The following is a 19,717-nucleotide window of genomic DNA, read 5'->3' as shown; positions in this document are numbered from 1 at the left end:
CTAGGCCAACCCCAACCTCTCTTACCACCAAAGGAACACAAGTGAATAGGACAGAACCTGCACAAGCGATGCTGACACAAAACCCCACATATTTTAAGTATAATGGAAACATCGGCACCCAACCCCACCCCACCCCACCCATCTTCCCCCCCCTTTCCCCTTCTTTTTCCTAATGTCTCAACAAATGAAACTGATCTGCAAAAAAAGTCACTTGGAGAAAAAAGGACAGAGAGAGAGATTGCACATACTTTTGTAAACTAAGAAAATCTTTAATAAAATACATTTTTTAAAAAAAGCCAAGGTGGTGGCTGGGCCTGGGGGTAGAGGAGGCAGGTCACGGGTGGTTTGGTCTGACCCAGAATCCAGTCAGACCAACTGCACTAAAAGCCTATTATGCTGGAGACCACCATGTGCAACCAAGAGACCACGGCTGCTGAGGATGCAGAAATGAGCCACCAGCTCCACTGTGGTAAGCCGCATGTGTCTGAAAACCAGCTGCTGGAAGCTGCAGGAAGGGAGAGCTGCTACTGCTGCTGCGCTCATGCCCTGCTTTGGGGCTTTCCATTGGGGCATCTGGTTGGCCACTGTGAGAACAGGATCTTGGACTAGATGAGGCCCCTTTGGTCTCATTCAGCAGCCAAGCTCTTCTTATGTCCTTATGACAGCCCCTTTGCTTCTCCAGGAAAGGAACACCCCATCACAACCCTTTCAAAGTCATGAGCCTAGAATGGGGCTTCCTGGGCTGCAAAGCCTTAAGAGGCAAACTCCTGCGCATTGGCTGCTCATTCAGTTCTCATTTCAGAAAGAGGAATAATGCCACTGTTGCCCCCACCGCTAGTGTCTGCCACCTGAGACAATTGCTTAATGCCGTCTAATGGTAGGGCCGGCTCGTTTCTCTCTCAAATGCACCTTTCAATCCCCCTTGCTCAGCATCTCGTATTTTTGAAGCCCTCAAGATGGGGCAGGATATACAACTCAAGACAAGATTCCAGTGGGCAAAGAATGTGTGTATATGTGAAGAACCAGGGACTCACCATTCCTGAGGCAATTCCTTTAGCAAAGCTGACCTTCTGCTCCCAGGGAAATGGATCCTGCAAGGCAAAAAAGAAGGCCCTCATTAACATGTTCCTTAAACAAGCAACATATCTGTAGTGGATGAAAGGCACAATGCTCTTTTCAAAGTCTTTCCCAGCGCGACATCGCGGCTGTGTTGGCTGGGGCTGATGGGAGTTAAGAGTACAAAACAGCTGGAGGGCATCAGGCCTGGGGGAGACTACTCTAGAAGCCGAGAGCTTTCTTTAGTTGCCAAGAGCCACTGCACTTTTAGGGTAAAATTTCTCCTTGCTCCTCTGACAAGCTGCCTTCACTCACCATGTTCCGGAGGAAATCCTTCAGAGTCCCACCTTCAATGTACTCTGTGAGAAGGTTCAGCTTCTTGTCCTTGTACAGCACGCCAATGAATTTCAGGACGTTGGGGTGATCCAAGCTGCGCATCACCTTCACCTGAGAAGACAAGACAGCAGTCCAAGGGTTTGGGATGCACTGAGACCTCCTTTTTGCTGCTGCAGTATTTGAAGTCTAAGCAGCTCTTGCAGTCCCATCTGAGGGACTGATGCGATCCACACTTGCTCACCTTCAGAACTGCTGTAGCATCAGGGAGCCCAGGTGTGTTGGCCTTGAAGAATATATATTCCACCCTGCCAGTACAGGTTAGAGAATGAGACTGCAATCTGGGAGACCAAGGTCCAAGCCGCCTCTCAGTCACAAAGCTCACTGGGCAGCCTTGGGCCAGTCACTATTTCTCAGTCTAACCAACAGGGCTGTTACGAGAGTACAATGGGGAAGCAGAGAACTGTCTATGCCACCTTTGAGTTCCTTGGACAAAAGGTGGACCATACATGTAATACTTTTTAAAAATAAAAGAAATAAAAATGTAAATGAAATATAAACATGCAAGAAAGTAAATAAACAAAACCGGGGGGAACTGTGGAGTGGTAAGTTTGATGGGAAACAGGAATTGGTGTCTGAAGGGTGCAGCAAGAGGTTTAACAGTGTCATCACTGGCAAATGGAGGGGCACTGGGGCCTCACTTCAAGAAGCAACATATTTCTTTTTTATATTTAAATTTATTTATTTATTTTTTCAGATTAAAATTTTACAGTCACATATCCAACATACAACATAGAAACAAGATTCCAAAGAATCTCCTGGACTTCCCTCCTCCCCCTTTGTGTGTCCTATTGTCAATCATTTCCTCCTGCATCTTTTATAATAATCCATTGTGTCCAAAATTCACCATTAAACTACAAGTGTTATTCCAATCCTACTAATGATTTTAACTGTTTGAATGGTTTTTAAGATAAATTATAAATTTCCCCCATTCCTTATTAAAATTTTTGGTCGTCCCGCTTTCTGATTCTTCCGGTCATTTTAGCCATTTTGGCATAATCCATCAACTTGATCTGCCATTCTGCAGCAACACATTTCAGCCCAGCTCTAGCTCTCCAGAGCGATGTGCAACATTAAATGCAACCCAAGTCTTGGACATTATCTGCACAGCTTAAAAGCCAAAGAAGAGCAGCACATGACATAATGTTCTTTTGCTCTCTTCTAAGTGGGCAGCCATGGGGTGATCTTCCTGAGCCCCCAATCCTATCGAGGCTGCTGTATAGCAGGACAGCTTAATGCACCTGTTTCAGGACCCGCTTGAAAAGGCTGTGCCTACCTCTGTCAAGAAGGTCTTCTGCGTTTCCTCGTCACAACGGATCAGCTCCTTCATCACCATCACTTTCCCTGTTGCTTTGTGAGTCACCTGAACAGCAAAAGTGAGAAGAACTTAACACAGTGCTTCCAAACCGCTGCACGATCTCACTGACCCTTGCAAGATCTCCGTAAAGGTTCACTGGCAGCAGAGTGGCTTCCCCAGGCCTCTTAAGGGTTGCACTTGGCAGAATCAGGAAGGAGCTTTGCACTCCCATAGACCTTCTGTCCTCCTCTCACACGTGGGAATTAACACATTACTTGATCAAAGCAGGAAGTAATGTGTGCGCACATACAAGGAGGGAGCTCATGGCTTATTCCTGTACCTCCAGCCCAAGGTTTAGAGGGCTGTCTGAATGCAGTCGGCACCTTCTTGTCGGTTTACACCTGTCCGCTGTGCTAACAAGATCGCTCTCTGTGAAGCAGAGAAACTGAACACCCCACTTTTAGGCCTGGAAAACCCAAAAGAAAACCTCCTGTTTTAGAGAGCTCATTTCAGTCTATCTGCTTAGAAAGAGAGATGGTGTGAACAAGGCCTGTAATGAACAGACTGAAAGCAAACCAAAGTGAGAGTTATGATGAGTTCTGTGTATCATATCCCCAACCTGATGCCTTCAGCAGTGAAGAGCCGCTATATTGTCATTTATGATCACTATCATTTTTGTTACTGTTGTTAATAGTATTATTTCAGTTCATGACCTGCCCTTCACCCTAAGGTCCCAGGGCAGGTTACAACAATTTAAAACACAACATTTAAACAACATAAAATTGCAAAAATAGGGTGGGTCCTAAAATTAGAGAGGTAGTGTGGTGTAGCACTTAAGAGTGTGGAACTAGGGTTTGGGATGTAAAGGTAAAGGGACCCCTGACCGTTAGGTCCAGTAGCGGACGACTCTGGGGTTGCGGCGCTCATCTCGCTTTACTGGCTGAGGGAGCCGGCGTACAGCTTCCGGGTCGTGTGGCCAGCAGGACTAAGCCGCTTCTGGCGAAACCAGAGCAGCGCATGGAAATGCCGTTTACCTTCCTGCCGGAGCGGTACCTAGTTATCTACTTGCACTTTGACGGGCTTTCGAAACCTCCCACTCTGCCACGAAGCTCACTGGGTGTGACCCTGGGCCAGTCACTCACTTTCAGTCTACCCTACCTCACAGGGCTGTTGTGGGAATTAAATGAGGTGGAGAACCATGTATGCTAACTTGAGCTCCTTGGAGTAAAAGACAGGAATAAACACAATAAATAAATAATGGATATACATATCAGGTGTCTGAATTAGAATCTGAATTAGAAGACAAGAAGAGGAGGATGTCACCTAGGCTGGGCCTGACTGGTCAAGCACATAAAGAGGGGCAGCAACTTGCCTGAAACGTTTGACCCCCCCCCCCCCGTGACTGAAACAGAAGACGACGACAACCAGCAACCTTAACCAGTTTTATTTGTAATACATAGCTTTGTTTTGCTTTTATCTAGTTTTTTTTACTAGAGTGTTGTTTGTATTGTTATTGACTTTATGTTAACAGCATAGAGTTGTTGTTGGGGTTTTTTTTTTACTACAGTAAAAGTTATTACATTTTTGCAAGTAATCTAAAAGTCCCCTGCTTTTCCAAAACAAATGTGCAGCAGCAGAGGAGAGGAGGGTGCTAGGTTGTTGTACGTCTCCTTTCAAAGGAAGGCCATGCAGAAAGGACGTTCAGAAGACAAGGGAAAGCCGGATGCTCCCCCCCACAACCAACACAGTAGCCTTGCAGAATGTGGAGTGTTGGGGTGTTGGCTGCAGCCCAGGGTGGGGGTGGGCAGCGTGCACAAACCGGAGGCCAGAGTTAGTTTGAGGGCTCTCGCCTGAGTGGGAACGCTCATCACAAGGCATGCTGCAAAGAGAGCATTGGGCTTACCTGCACCTGCTACGTGCCTACCCACAGAAGAGGAAGGAGAAGGAGAAGAAACAGGTTCATTAGTAAGAAAAGGTAAAGAGGAGCTGGAATGTGGCATGTACCCAAGGATGCAGGCTAAAACAGGGCATGGTTATAAGCCCCTTCATAAGAGCTTGCTGGATCAGGCCAATGGCCCATCTAGCCCAGCACCCTGTTCTCACAGGGGCCAACCAGATGCCTGTGGCAAACAAGCAGGGAAACAATCACTAGAGCCCCCTCCCCTCCTGTGGTTCCCAGCATTGGAGATTCAAAAGCATTGCTGCCTCCAGCTGTGGAGGGCAGAGCATAGCCGTCGTGGCTGGTAGCCGTGGATAGCTCTCGTCCACATGAATTTTCCTAATCCTCTTTTAAAGCCATCTTGGTTGGTATCCTTCACAGCCTCCTGTGGCAGCGAGTTCCACAGGTTAATTGTGCGCTGCATGAAGGAGTACTTTCTTTTCTCCGTGCTGAATCTTGCTTCCACATTGGGCCAGAGTCGAAATATAGGACAGACTATCCCCAAATCAGAACTCCAGGTGTTCTGGAGGATGGAGCAGGGCCACGGATGAACTCAGCCTGAGAAGCTGTGGTCCAACAGGGCCACCTTTTTCCTAAATAGGAGAATTGGCTCAAGCACAAAGTTTTGACAGAAGATGAAATGATTGGCAAACAGAGCATCGGTGCCGAAGAAGCTTAGGTACGGCTACTCAGGCTCTTGCGCCCCAGATCAGGAGATGGGGAGAGCCAACTTAAAACTCTGCAGTCAGAGGATGTGTAGGAAGTTGCCTTGTACTGTGTCAGACATTGGCTCCTCTACTTCAGCACTGTCTACACTGACTGGCAGCAATGGCTTCAGGGCTCCAAGCAGAAGCCTCTCCCAGCCCTACCTAGAGATGCTGGGGATTGAACCTGGAACCTGCTGCAAGCAAAGCAAGATGCTCTAACAACCACTGAGCTATGGCCCTTTCCCATTCAGTGTCAGCTGCACCAACTTCAAGGACAGCAAAAGGAAGAGTGAAGCAATTGCTGGGAGAAACCTGATGGGACAAATGACGATCCTGATTAATGAAACACCATTAACGTGAGAAGCAGACAGGCCCCGTTCCTGGGGGTTGTGTTGGGAGAGAAAGGTAAGAGAGTATCTGCGACAGTTTGCTCACCTTGATAGCCTGGCCGAAGAAGCCTTTTCCCAAAACCTCACCGTGGATCAGATCACAGGGGCGGAAGATCTGCTGGGAACCACTTGTGGATGAGCGGAGCGATTCGGAACGGCTGATATCCCGGCTGAGGAGGAGCGGTTCCTTTGGGGAGCTGGGGCCAGGGGACTTGGAGATGCTGTTGCTTCGCCTGGAGCGGAAGACGCAACCAAGGTTAGATCTTTTGCTGGAAGTCCAAGCTGCAGGCTCCCTGTTCTCCAGCTCGTTGGGATGGGAGGAAGGGATGCACATGAAGCACACCTCGGTTCGCCAGACCAAGCTCCATAATAAACAAACATGTGTAACAACAGTATAAAAGAAGCCACACTGTGATCGAATTCAGGGCTGCATTTAGTACGCCACACAAAACCAAATCAGATTGGATGCACTGTGCTGTGATCACGGGACGGGGGACGGGACACTTAAAAATTATTCATTTATTATCATAAAAAAAATTTACATACCGCTGTTTCATAAAAAACGTACCACAGTGGTTTACAACAGTATCCTGGACCCAAGTTGTTCAGGGCTTTGTAAATCTATATAGGAACCTTGAACTTTTGTCCTGGGGGCACTCTTGTCAAAGTCCAGTGGGCCATCATGTGACTAATAATAATAATAATAATAATAATAATAATAATAATAATAATTTATTATTTATACCCCACCCATCTGGCTGGGCTTCCCCAGCCACTCTGGGCGGCTTCCAGCAAATTATTAAAATACTGTAATACATCAGACATTAAAAGCTTCCCTAAACTTATGTCTTGATATCCAACTTATCCAATATTGTCCTTATTTATCACAGTTACAAACCACTGTATTCTCCAGGGAGCTCAAAGTGATGTGCTGTCAGGCTTGAGGAATTCTCTCCCTCCCCCCAATGATTTCAAGAAGCAGGGAAGAAACAAGAAGGCTCTTATGATTTATTCAGTCATTACGGCAGAAGACAAAGATTCCACTCCTTCCTCCATGATGGAAGGCGGAGGAGCCATAGGGAGCAACTCCCTCTTTCCCAACAGCATCTGACCCTATAGTGGCCCCCCAGGGTCAAATGCCTCTGTGTCCGTTGTTCTTGCACCCTTAATGAACGTCGCGTTCTAGGGGATGGCAGATCATCCATGCTATCTAATGAAGTGTCCGCTGGCTCCTCTGTCTCTCCCCCTGCTTCTCCTAACACCTCATAACTTGGCTGCTCGCTTGTCTCTGACTTGTTATCTCCCTCACAGTTTGGCTGTAATTCAACACAGCCTCCCTCTTCCCTGTCAGCTACAGGAGAAGGGGGAGGGGGGGATCACCACCATTCCTCTTCCTCTTCATTTCAGTCCCTGACATGTACATAGTTCTCCCTCTCCTCATATGATCACCACAACAACCCTGTGAGGTAGGTAGGACTGTGAGGCAATGACTGGCCTGTGGTCACCCAGGGAGCTTCATGGTTGTGAAGGGATTCATACCCTGGTCTCCCAAGGTTCTAGCCCAACTTTTGCACTGCACTGGCTCTTAGTAGTCCTTAGTAGCAAGTAAGGCAGGAGGCAGGAACATGTTGGATACACCCATTAGAGTAGCAGGCCTTCCCCAAAATGGAATCTTCCAGATGTTTTGGTCTACAACTCCCATCAGCTTCAGCCAGCAGAGAATGCTGCAGTTTAAAACTGCTAGAGGGTGCCAGGTTGAGAGGAGCACTGTGTTAGAGGGGTCAGCCTAAATTCCTCTAGCCCAACCTCCTGCAAAGTTACAGATAGGTAGCCGTGTTGGTCTGCCATAGTCAAAACAAAAAAATTCCTTCCAGTAGCACCTTAAAGACCAACTAAGTCAGTTCTTGGTATGAGCTTTCATGTGCATGCACACTTCTTCAGATACAGATCCTGCAAAGTGAAAAGCTATATAGCCAAAATAAAATGCTAGTTGGAAGTCAGTAAAAATTTTGGAGGTAGCCTCCCCTGGCCTTGGTACCTGAGGGAGCGACGCCGCAGCGTTCCTTCCAGGTTCTCCTTCAGGTCCAGAGCTGATATGGGGCAGGGCGAAGAGGGCTTTTTCATGCGCCCGGGCATCCGGGCATCCAGACGCAGTCTGTCGAGGCGCTGAGAGACGGGGTCATGCTCGATCAACAGCTGGAGGGTTTGGCTCGTCTTGCGAATCAGGTCCTCTACCTGAGAAGTGAACCCAGGAATAAGGAAGTTGCACAGTGAAGGCGAGAGAGACCTCCAAGGGAGCATCTCCAGGGGTCATTCAAACAGAAAGTTGTTGATAGCACAGACATCCTGGCATTGGTAAACTTAGCTCACACAAAAACCTCAACCTTTGCCTCAATTCAACCTATAAGAGGTTTAAAGGTAAGGGTAAAGGGACCCCTGACAATTAGAGCCAGTCGTGACTGACTCTGGGGTTGCGGCGCTCATCTCGCTTTACTGACCGAGGGAGCCGGCGTACAGCTTCCGGGTCATGTGGCCAGCAGGACTAAGCCGCTTCTGGCGAACCAGAGCAGCGCACGGAAATGCCGTTTACCTTCCTGCTGGAGTGGTACCTATTTATCTACTTGCACTTTGACGTGCTTTCGAACTGCTGGGTTGGCAGGAGCAGGGACCGAGCAACGGGAGCTCACCCTGTCGCGGGGATTCAAACCGCTGACCTTCTGATCGGCAAGTCCTAGGCTCAGTAGTTTAACCCACAGTGCCACCCGCAAATCAGGACGCAGGTTTCTGTGACTGTCCACAGTTAATTATGTAATTATGGCTGTCTCTGTACTCTCTGCATTTCTTCTTCTCACTGCTTACAATCCTACACCAAACCATGTGTGCATATATGCCTGCAATATGCTGATGACCCACAGATGTACTTCTCCTTTACATCTGAAGATTTGGCAGTGGATGTGCTGGACCATTGCCTAGCCTCATTAACGGACTGGATGAAAGCCAACAAACTGAAGCTCAATCTAGCTTAAGACTCAGGCACTGTTAGAGGGGGGTTTCCTAGAATGGATGGATTGGATGTTGCCTGCTCCTGATAGGGCTACACTCCCTTTGAAGTACATAGCTTGGGGGTACTTCTGGAACCCTTGCTATTGCTTGAGGTTCAGGTGGCCTCGGTAACATGGAGTGCCTTCCATCAGCTTGGGCTGGTGGCCTAGCTGTACCCTATTTGGATAGGGATAGCCTAACTTCTGTCGTCTATGTTCTGGCAACCTCTGGGTTAGATTACTTCAACATGTTATACATAGGGCTGCCTCTGAAGAAAGTTTAGAAACTTCAGCTGGTGCAGAATTTGGCTGCCAGGCTGCTCACCAGTGGAAAACAGTTTGAGCATATTATACTGATCCTGGCCTGACTGCACAGGCTGCCAATTAGTTCATGGGCCCAATTCAAAGTGCTGGTTTTGACCTGTAAATCCTTTAACAGCTGGAATTTGTGCAGTTACAGGCACCGCATAATACCAATTCTGCATTTTTAAGAACTTGATCTTTTGGTATGACAGCACCTACACTTTTTTAACCTGTTTTTAGTCTACTGTTAATTTAGCTTTTCGAATGTCTTGAATTATTGTTAATTCTTCTCAACAATTTTATTGCTTTATCTTTTTTTGTAAATCGCTTTGGCGTTTGTTTTTTACAATCAAGCAGTGTATAAACATTACAAAATAAATGAACAAACAAATAATGTACCTGACAAAGTTGCCCTCAGTCCACGAAAGCTTATTATGCGCTAATAAATTTTGATAGAATCTTGCGGCACCTTAAAAACCTACGTTGTTCTAACTGTTTGCAGTAGCCCATATTCCAGTGAGGAGTCTTGTATTTATGCCACATACGAAAGAGAAGGAAATTGCTCACTACTCACAAATGTGAGAACTTTGCTTGCGCCTTGAGATACATTGAAGACAACTGAGGGACCAGACCAAAGGTCCCAGTGGCTAAGAAAAGACAACAACACTGCCTCATACCCAAGTCTGTCTATTGGTCCATCTATAGCGCAGAGTTGTCTACTCCAGTCTTCACCAACTCCCATAAGCCATACGACACAGGGGCTGTAGTTTAAAACACCCGGAGGGCACAAGGCTGGCCGACTGGCACCTGTTCTCCAGGGTTCCCATCAGAGATCTTTATAGCAATGCCATGATCAATCCTGAGCCCTTCTGCATGCAAAGCATCTGCACCAGCCCTGAGCTATTCTCTCTTCTCCATTCTGTTCTATTTCTCAAATCACCAGGAGCAAGAAGTGAACTTAAAAGAGATGTCCAGGCCATACCTCTTCTGTTTGTAGTGTGCGAATCGGGGTCCCATTGATCTCCAGGATCTTGTCTCCAGGGTGAATAGCGTTCTGGACATCAGGACTAATATGCAGTCGGTTGACTCTATAAACAAAGAGGGAAGGTCATGTGACAGCAGAACTATTTGCAGAACTATTTTTATTTTTCTGGGTCCCCAAGGAGTGACAACATGACATACACTACTCCAAAGACAACAGAAGAGTGAAACTGCCATACAAGTGCAGTAGTCAGTGTTAAAATTAACAAATAAATTACATATTATCCTTAAGATAAGATAATACTTTATTCGGCTATAAGCCCACAAGGTAAAACAAATCAATAGATAAAATAGCATTTTACAATCTAAAATATCAACTATTATCCTTAAAATAATCGGAGTTTTGCTTATAAAACAAATAAACATGACTAAGATAAGAAAAATATAGAGAGGGGACATTAGGAGATTGTCAGGATACATTTAGTACTTTGATGTCTTCATATCTCCATGACAATTTAAGGAAATAGAATCCTAGAATTGTAGAGTTGGAAGGGACCTCAAGGGGCATCTAGTCTAACCCCAGGCAATGCTGCCTATAGTCATCCCTGGGTGGGCTCTTCCCTATTCTCTATTATCAGTCACATCTGGACTGGTTCGCCATTAGATCTCCCCCCATTCTATAATAGATTCCATTTGTTCAAATTGAGAAAAAGCTTTCTGATATTCCACTGTCATAGGAAATAAGTTTTATTTTCAAACTGGGGCTGAAGTTTTACAGCTGCTAACCATTTCGCTGTTCTTGAGGATGTGAGGGCAGTTATGTCAGTTTGTATTCCTACTTCCAAAACTCTTTGTTTAAAAACATTTCTAGTGACATTTCCCAATGGATTCAGTGCCTGTAAAGAGAATCCAAAATATCTAGATAATAGTTCTGAAAGTTTTGCAACGAAAAGTTTCCTAGACTGTTTGACCTCTGTTCCTCTAAAAACATATCAGGAAACCTGTCTTTCATCAGCTGATTTCTACTACACCAGTAATTTACCACCCTGACATAATTTAACCAGAAACCGTTTCCATGCCTGGTTCTGCTCTAATTAGCGTTGAACTCTCAATTTTAGTATAATCCGCAATGCCCCAAATTTTCAAAGCAAGAATTCATATCAGTCTCATTGTTGCTTTAAAAAAATATTTAAAACTGGCACAATGACTATCCCTGGTTATTAAAAATTCAGCAGTCTGTTTAAAGATTTAAAGCAGGCTACTTGTTTTTCTTTATTTGTAAAGTCCAAGGTGCTGAGGCTGAGAAGGTTATGATAAGGTAACTGGGAGATTTCATCAGCTCTGGCTCTTTACAATTAAACAGTTACTTGTGTTTAGATTCCCCCCCCCCCTTGACTAAAAAAACTTTAGATTTGACATTATTAATGACTAAACTATTTTCTGGACTGTCTTAATCTTTTCAGGCCCACTTGAGGTGTCAAAAGGAACATATCTTCTCAATAAATACTGTACATTTACCAGTCTCTTAAAGCTTTGGGAACATGATAACTCCAATTGTGCAGTTATGATGATATAAAACCAAAGTTAAAAAGATATATACAGCCTATGTCAACATGGCAAAGAGGGAAAAGGAAGAGTTAAAGTAATGCAAGTCTTTTGTATATGATACAATCATTCCCTTTGATCTCTCAACCAGAGTCTCTAAGAAGGACAAACAGTATAAATGTCCATAATTAAAACAGGCAATTAAACAACACAGCAAATTATTATTGTATTGTTTACATACATATTTTAACTACGAGCGTTTATACTGTAATGCTTGTGTGATTGGCTTTTATACTTAAACTTAGCTTAGAAGTGTGTTTTGGCATTAAGCAGTATACAAACTGATTTATCACCTACTCTTTCACTTGGACGCTAGTGGCATAGGTTGAGCAGCCACCTTCAACAGCCACCGTGAATCCTCGCTTGCCATCAGTGGCCGCAGGCATGGAGATGAGGGTCAGTGTGTAGGGCAGCTGTTCACACAGGAACTCTGTAGACAACCTCTCAATCATCGGCGTCAGAACAATCTGGTTATGGCATTTGCCACTAAACAGAAGAGCAGAGAACGTTATGCTGGAATTGCCGGATCCATCCCTCCCCTCTCCCCACCTCTAATAATAATAAAAATAATAATAATAATTTATTTATACCCCGCCCATCTGGCTGAGTTTCCCCAGCCACTCTGGGCAGCTTCCAATCAAGTGTTAAAAACAATACAGCATTAAATATTAAAAACTTCCCTGAACAGGGCTGCCTTCAGATGTCTTTTAAAGAGAAGATAGCTGCTTATTAACTTCACATCTGAAGGGAGGGCGTTCCACAGGGCGGACACCACTACCGAGAAGGCCCTCGGTGCTGGATCTCAGTGTCCGGGCTGAACGATGGTGGTGGAGACGCTCCTTCAGGTATACAGGACTGAGGCCGTTTAGGGCTTTAAAGGTCAGCACCAACACTTTGACCTGTGCTCAGAAACGTACTGGGAGCCAATGCAGATCTCTCAGGACAGGTGTTATGTGGTCCCGGAGGCCACTCCCAGTCACCAGTCTAGCTGTCGCATTCTGGATTAATTGCAGTTTCTGGGTCACCTTCAAAGGTAGCCCCACGTAGAGAGCATTGCAGTAGTCAAAGCATTAGACCCCCCTGCCTGCATTCCACCCCCCTGCCCCCCACAGTTGCAGTATGGGCTTCTAACTTCCCCTTACCAGTAGAGGGCAGAGTGCTGCACCAATGCATACGTGTCGCCATCTTCAATTATCACCTTGCAGCTCATACACGCAAAGCATTCTGGGTGGTACTTGTATTCACCAGCCACCTGCAGAGAAGCGAGGTTTAAGCCAAGGTGGAGAGCAGACAAAAGCAAAGCAAGAAAGGTGCTTTCAGACCCAGAAAAGTCAAGAGAGAAATCTCAACCGTGCATTAGCCACATCAACCCTTTTCCTGAAACCGGACGGCACACCACAGGGTCAAACTAAGGTCTGCAATTGCTGGCCGGAGGGGCATTTTGTTGCTTCATGTGCTCCCGGAAAAGCAGGCCTAACTTAAAAGGATGTGAGAGAAGGGAGGAAGAGGAGGGTGTTGCAAGGAGTGTGGGTGTTACCTGTCTCACGTGGGGGCTTAATAGTTAAACTGTGGAACTCGCTCCCACAGGAGCCAATGATGGCCACCAGGCTATATAGATTTAATAGAGGATTGGACAAATTCACAGTGGAGAAGGCTGTCAGTGGCTACTATGCTCTGCCTCCATAGCTGAAGATAGTAATGCTTCTGAATACCAAGTGCTGGAAGCCACAGGAAGAGAGAAGGCTCTTGTGCTCAGGTCCTGCTTGTGTGTTTCGCATTTGGGGCATCTGGTTGGCTTCAATTTTACTTGTGCTGTTTTACTTGTGCCTGGTTGAAGGCAGACTGGTTGAAATGGCTCAAGTTAAACGTGTATAAATTGGGATTGCACTGCAATAGCATATACCATATTTTTCGCTCTATAAGATGCACCAGACCACAAGGCGGACCTAGTTTTTGTTTTTTTTTAAAAAAGATATTTATTAGCATTTCAAAAATTATACAGAAAAACAATAATAAAAACAAAACACAAACAAAAAACATATCAAATATATATAAAAAAATACAAAACTAAAAACAATTTAAAAACAGGTAAAATTTCATTCCCTTGTTTTCTTATAACTTACTTCCCAGACCTCCTCATACCTCCCCTTTTTGTATTCCAATTTTAATTATTAATTCAGCAAATCCTCACCCTTAATTTTTATTTAATTTTCAACCTTTCTTTTCTTTTTGCTTAATCCTTACAGCTGAAAACCACTTAATTTCTGAACCAACATCATTCTAACATTCATTAATTTTACAATATTTCCCAAGATAGTCCTTAAATTTCTTCCAATCTTCTTTAGACGCACCTAGTTTTTGGAGGAGGAAAACAAGAAAAAAAATATTCTGAATCTCAGAAGCCAGAACAGCAAGAGGGATCGCTGAGCAGTGAAAGCAGCAATCCCTCTTGCTGTTCGGCTTCTGGGATAGCTGCGCAGCCTGCATTCGCTCCATTAAGACACACACACACATTTCCCCTTACTTTTTAGGAGGGAAAAGTGAGTCTTATAGAGCAAAAAATACGGTATATGAATACAGTACTGTACAGGTATTTGGGGCTGTGCTTCCCCTGGAATCCACTAGGGGTCTCAAAAAGCATTTTTTAAATATGAACATAGCCTCTTGCTAGGGGAAATGAGCTCTTGACCTGCAGAGTTTCCCCTACAGCAGTTGTCTTCAACCTTTCAAAACTCAGGACTCCACCTTCAGCCCTAACATGCATTTGGGGACCTGTTTCTTAACTTTCTACAGCATCTCAGATTCAGAGCTAAGTGCTGTCTAGTCTAGCGGCCCTAATAAGCTTTAAATCAAGACATGGAGAGTTTCGCCTGCAGTGAGAAGAAAGATACCTTCACTTTGTTCTGAATAATTTTATATATTTATATTAATGTACTGCATTTATATCCCACCTTTTTCTCCATGGAGCTCAAGATGAAATCAGACTGATGCTTTAACCACTATACCACGCTGGCTCTCAGTCCCACACTTCAGCGCAGACTCACTCAACCTGGTGCCCTCCTGCCATTTTGGACTACAGTTCCCATCAGCCCCTGCATCATTCAGCTCAGAGACAATGCTCTACAACTCTGGCCCAATCCTGTGCACAGATATGCTCATACACACACAGGTGAGTGTGAATGACAGGAAGTGTGTCCTTTCTGCCAGCAATGGATGATGCAGAACCAGCATACTGCAGTGGTGGTTAGAGGGTCAGACTGGTACCTGGGAGACCAGGGTTCAAATCTCCACTCACCCATGAAGCTCACTGGGTGACCTTGGGCCAGTCACTATTTCTCAAGTCTATCCTACCCTCAAAAGGCGTTGGGTACATGAAATGAGGAGCAGAAGAACCATGTACATCACTTTGTGGGAACATAGAAACATAGAATCATAGACTTGGGAGGGACTCCAAGGGTCATCTAGTCCAACCCCCTGCAATGCAGGAATTTCAGCTAAAGCATGCATGACAGATGGGATGTAAGTGTAAATAAATAAACTGACCATATCACAGGACATAGGAAACTGTTTAAGACTGATTCAGATTCTTGACCCATCTAGCGCAGTATTGTCTACACTGACAGGTAGCATCTTTCCAGGGTTTCAGGTAAGGGACATTCCCAGCTGTACCTAGAGATGCTGCTGGGGACTGAACCTGGGACCTTCTGCATGCAAAGCAGGGTCTCTACCACTGAGCCATGGCTTCCCCCTGGAAGTACCATGTACTTCACCACAATTGTGTTCCTTGTATGAAGAGTGGGATATAAATGCAATAGTAATAACGGAACTGTTTGGAAGCAAAAAGCACGGTCCTTTTGGGTTTTTTGCAAAAGGATGCACCTCCCACTGCAAAAATCTTCCATTTGCCAAACCTGTTGAGAGGTTCAATATCGTATTACAAAGACAGGAACCTGAGTCCCAAGAACAAAGGCGAAGTGCCTTATGGCATGCACAGCCTGGAGGCCCAACAAGAAACACTTTCGTCTTGTGCTCCGTCCCAAAACATTTCACAACAAAGCTGCTGCTGCTCCTTCCTGCCAGGCCCTTCCCAGAAGACACACTTTGTGGGGGAGAATACAGCCTGATGTCATTAGGGCTTTGGATCCTAACCTTGCTCAGTCACTGTATTACAGAGTTGGAAGGGCCTCCAAGGGTCATCTAGTCCAACCCCCTGAACTACAGGAATCACAGTTAAGGAATCCCTGGCAGATGGTCATCCAACCGAAAACCTCTAATGAAGGAAAGCCCACTGCCTTCCGAGGTAGTCCGTTCTGCTGTGGAACAGCTCTTCCAGTCAACAAGTTCTTCCTAATGTTTAGTTGGAATCTCCTTTCTTGTAATTTGAATCCACTGGTTTGGGGTCCTACCCTCTGAAGCAGCAGGAAACCAACACAGAGTAACTAGTGGAGGTTTGCAGTGGCTTCGGATGCTGAGTTTTCCCTATCCTGCATCATCATCATCATCATCATCATCATCATCATCAGTATAGCGCCCTATACCCACAGGTCTCGGGGTTGTTCACAACATAAAATTCTGGGGATGCTCAGAATGGGAAGCAGAAACAATGCCGAATCCTTACCATGACTGGCCCAGTCATCAGCAGAGAGCAGCCGTGGCAAGACTCGCCAAATTTCCTCCAGTAGTCCTTGTGGCAGTAGAGTTTCCCATCCTTTTCATAGTACCAGTTTGTGAGGAGGTCCTGGCACTCGGAGCAACTAGGAGGCAAAACAAAGGATGGGTGGTAAGACCTACATCTGCCCACCTGCAACCTGCCATGCTATGGAGTAAAGGGAAGTCCCTTTGGGGTGCACTAGGCATGTCCAAAGTCCATTTCAGGGGCCTAATCCAGCCCACCATTCAGCTTAATACAGCCCATATGGCAGTTTATTTCCTGGGGTAAAATCCTAAAAAACCTCAACAACTTCAATCCTAAAAGAAGCTCAACAACTCCAACCCTAAAAAGTTTGGAGACCACCGCTCTATGCAGTAAGCAATGAATAAATGCAGTAAATAATACTAAGAGGCATTCAGCTTGCCAAGAGCAGACCCACTGAAATTAATGAGCCTGTCCATTAACTTCAGTGGGTCTACTCTGATCAGGTCCAGCACTTAATACCAACTAATGATAATACCAGTAAGAATACGGGTGGCTACTGCCTGACATAGATACCTGTTTTTAAACCTAACATAATAGCTAAACTTTGCAATAGCTCTACCAACTTTCCATTTTTTAGTAAGACTTCCCTTTTCTCTATACACTAATACACTACTCAGCACAGAAATAAAAAGCCTGGAAAGAAGCCAGAAGTCTCCAGACAAACTTCCCGGACCCAACCTGGGGAACTCTGGCTGTTTTGGACTACGACTCCCATGAGCCCAATGCCAGCATGACCGTATGGTGTGGGGGCAGATGGGAAGAGTGGCTCAGACCTGTGGAACACTGGAGCTGGAGGATGTTGTAGTCCAGAGCGGCTGGAGGGCACCAGGTTGTACAAAGGCTGTCCCAAAAGTGATCTGCAGATGGGTGGATGAATAGAAGGCACTCCTCTGAGACCGGCAAGAAAGCAGCGTGGAGAAGGAAGCCTGAATGCTGAGGTGGTGGTCACTCTCCAGGACAAGAGGACGGCCTCTGACCCTCCCACTGCAAAACTCATGATCCTTGGACCATTATGAACATAGCACCAAGGCCAGGTGTCCGTGCACACAGAACCAATGTCCCTAGCCCACAGGGCCAGGAGGCAGGTCAGAGTATAACTATCTGCCCAGTGATTTGTAATGCTATTTCTAAGGCAGGTGCATGTCTCTCTCCAACAATGGACACAGCATCACCAGGCTCTGCATATCACCATCTCCCAGGTGAGCAGCCTGAACTACTCTCTTGAAAACTCACCAAGTCGTTCTCACAGGAGAGAGCAAGCTTCCTTTGCCCATCTGTTTTGGGACAATTGCTTTGAACTGTGTTTCATTTTCTGGTGGCACAAGGAGAGGGGATCCCAAATGATGACTGGGCTATTGAACACTGTTTAGCATATACGAAAAGAAAGCAATTTTCACACCTTTGGAATTTACTCTCGGCGAGACGTAGAAATGGACACCCACTGAGATGGCTTTAAAAGAGGGCTAGGCAAATTTCATGAAGAAGGATGCCTATAGCCAGCAGCCACAATGGTTACAGTGGTGCCTCGCAAGACGAAATTAATTCATTCCGCGAGTTTTTTCGTCTTGCGAAGCACGGACTTTGGAAAAGCTTCAAAAATCACCAAAGACTTCAAAAACCTCAAAAAAGGCTACCACACCGCGTGCTATGAGTTGCTCCTCGAAGTGAATGCACGGTTTTAAGAAAAAGGAAACAAACTTGCAAGACAAAGGAAACAAACTTGCAAGACGTTTCCGTCTTGCGAAGCAAGCCCATAGGGAAATCCATCTTGCAATGCAACTCAAAAAACGAGAAACCCTTTCGTTTTGGGAGTTTTTCGTCTTCCGAGGCATTCGTCTTGCAAGGTACCACTGTATATGCAATGTTCACTGCTGGAGGCAGTATGTCTCTGAATACTAGTTGCTGGAAGCTACAGGAGAGCAACTTGCTGCTGCACTCAGGTCCTGCTTGGAGGCTTCCCACTGTGGCATCTGGCTGTGCGGACAGAGGGGCACCCTTTGGCCTGATCCAACACTCTTCTTATGGAACCTCCAGGGCCAGAGGCATCTACAGTGGTGCCTCGCAAGACGAAATTAATCCGTTCCGTGAGGCTCTTCGTATAGCGGTTTTTTTGTCTTGCGAAGCAAGCCCATTGACAGCTTAGCGGATTAGCGCTATTAGCAGTTTAGCGGCTTTTAGCGATCAGCTGTTAAGCGGCTTATCAGCGGATCAGCTGATAAGCGGCTTAGCGGCTTAGGAAAAGGGGGGAAAGGGGGGGAAAACCCCGCAGGAACTCGCAAGACATTTTCGTCTTGCGAAGCAAGACCATAAGGAAATTCGTTTTGCGAAGCGCCTCCAAAACAGAAAACCCTTTCGTCTAGCGGGTTTTCCGTCTTGCGAGGCGTTCGTCTTGCGGGGCACCACTGTATCTAGATTCCCAGGTTCTTTGGAGTGTTTAGTCCCTTTGAGAAGAAGATGCTAGACTATATGGTCTTCCTTTGGCCAGATTCTCCCATCCCGCTGCTTACGGTCTTAAAGCAGCCTCCCCTAGGCTGAATAAGGAAGCGAGTGCTTAGCTACCGGTAATTACTAAGGTGTTTTTATACATAAGCCAGTGGGCCCTGCCCAACTTTTACCCAGATAAGCAAGCTAACCCTACTATAGAAACGCCGCCTCCTCAGCATGCAGCTGCGTGCCTGGAAGCATCAAATCTTGCCTCTCCTTCAGCTTCTAGCCTGTAACTTAAGTTGATAAGATTGACCTGGCAAGTGGGACCAATGAGCAAGGAGGTGCCTATCTGTACAGCGGCAAAAAGGATTTGGAATTGTTAAATAGCAGAGGATAGCCTTTGTGCCTGTCACTCTGAGAGAGGCAAGGTGCTCTACTCTTGGCACTGCACCAAATAAAACAACAGAAAGACTTGGGGAAAGGGAAAGCAAGTAGTTAAGATTCCTATTGGCCTGGATGGTTTGTCCAAAATACTTGCTCGTCAGCATGCAGCATGCAGCATAAATTCCAAGATTTAGCTACAGGTTCAGATGCTGGACCTCTGGGCAAGGTCTTGTTTGGGGTGACGCACATGCCATCAGTCACATTCCAAGTAGGAACACGCTTCCTGCAATGACCGGGCAACCATAAACTCTGCTCATCCCTCCACCCCACCCTCCTCCCTTTCCTTAAAGGTAAAGGTAAAGGCACCCCTGCCCATACGGGCCAGTCTTGACAGACTCTAGGGTTGTGCACCCATCTCACTCAAGAGGCCGGGGGCCAGTGCTGTCCGGAGACACTTCTGGGTCATGTGGCCAGCGTGACAAAGCTGCATCTGGCGAGC

At 45.9% G+C, this 19,717-nt stretch overlaps 1 protein-coding gene across 4 annotated transcripts in view; it reads right to left on the bottom strand.

Moving 5' to 3' along the window:
* LIMK2 (LIM domain kinase 2) overlaps positions 1 to 19,717 on the bottom strand; it is a 47,269-nt gene that overhangs the window by 6,702 nt on the left and 20,850 nt on the right. For 3 of the 4 annotated variants that reach the window (XM_083717264.1, XM_083717267.1, XM_083717265.1), the window contains 9 exons: positions 16,330 to 16,465; positions 12,854 to 12,963; positions 12,009 to 12,197; positions 10,108 to 10,213; positions 7,820 to 8,016; positions 5,828 to 6,014; positions 2,726 to 2,812; positions 1,372 to 1,503; positions 1,035 to 1,091 (listed from right to left, as the gene is read on the bottom strand). In XM_083717264.1, the coding sequence (XP_083573390.1) occupies positions 1,035 to 1,091; positions 1,372 to 1,503; positions 2,726 to 2,812; positions 5,828 to 6,014; positions 7,820 to 8,016; positions 10,108 to 10,213; positions 12,009 to 12,197; positions 12,854 to 12,963; positions 16,330 to 16,465 (1,201 nt within the window). The remainder of the gene's footprint in view (positions 1 to 1,034; positions 1,092 to 1,371; positions 1,504 to 2,725; positions 2,813 to 5,827; positions 6,015 to 7,819; positions 8,017 to 10,107; positions 10,214 to 12,008; positions 12,198 to 12,853; positions 12,964 to 16,329; positions 16,466 to 19,717) is intronic. The other variant, XM_083717266.1, reaches the window with a different exon arrangement.

Source organism: Podarcis gaigeae, assembly GCF_964106915.1.
Source record: "Podarcis gaigeae genome assembly, chromosome: 16".
Lineage (NCBI taxonomy): Eukaryota > Metazoa > Chordata > Lepidosauria > Squamata > Lacertidae > Podarcis > Podarcis gaigeae.
The sequence above is the reverse complement of the archived record's forward strand: the minus strand, read 5'-3'. Positions and strand labels throughout refer to the sequence as shown.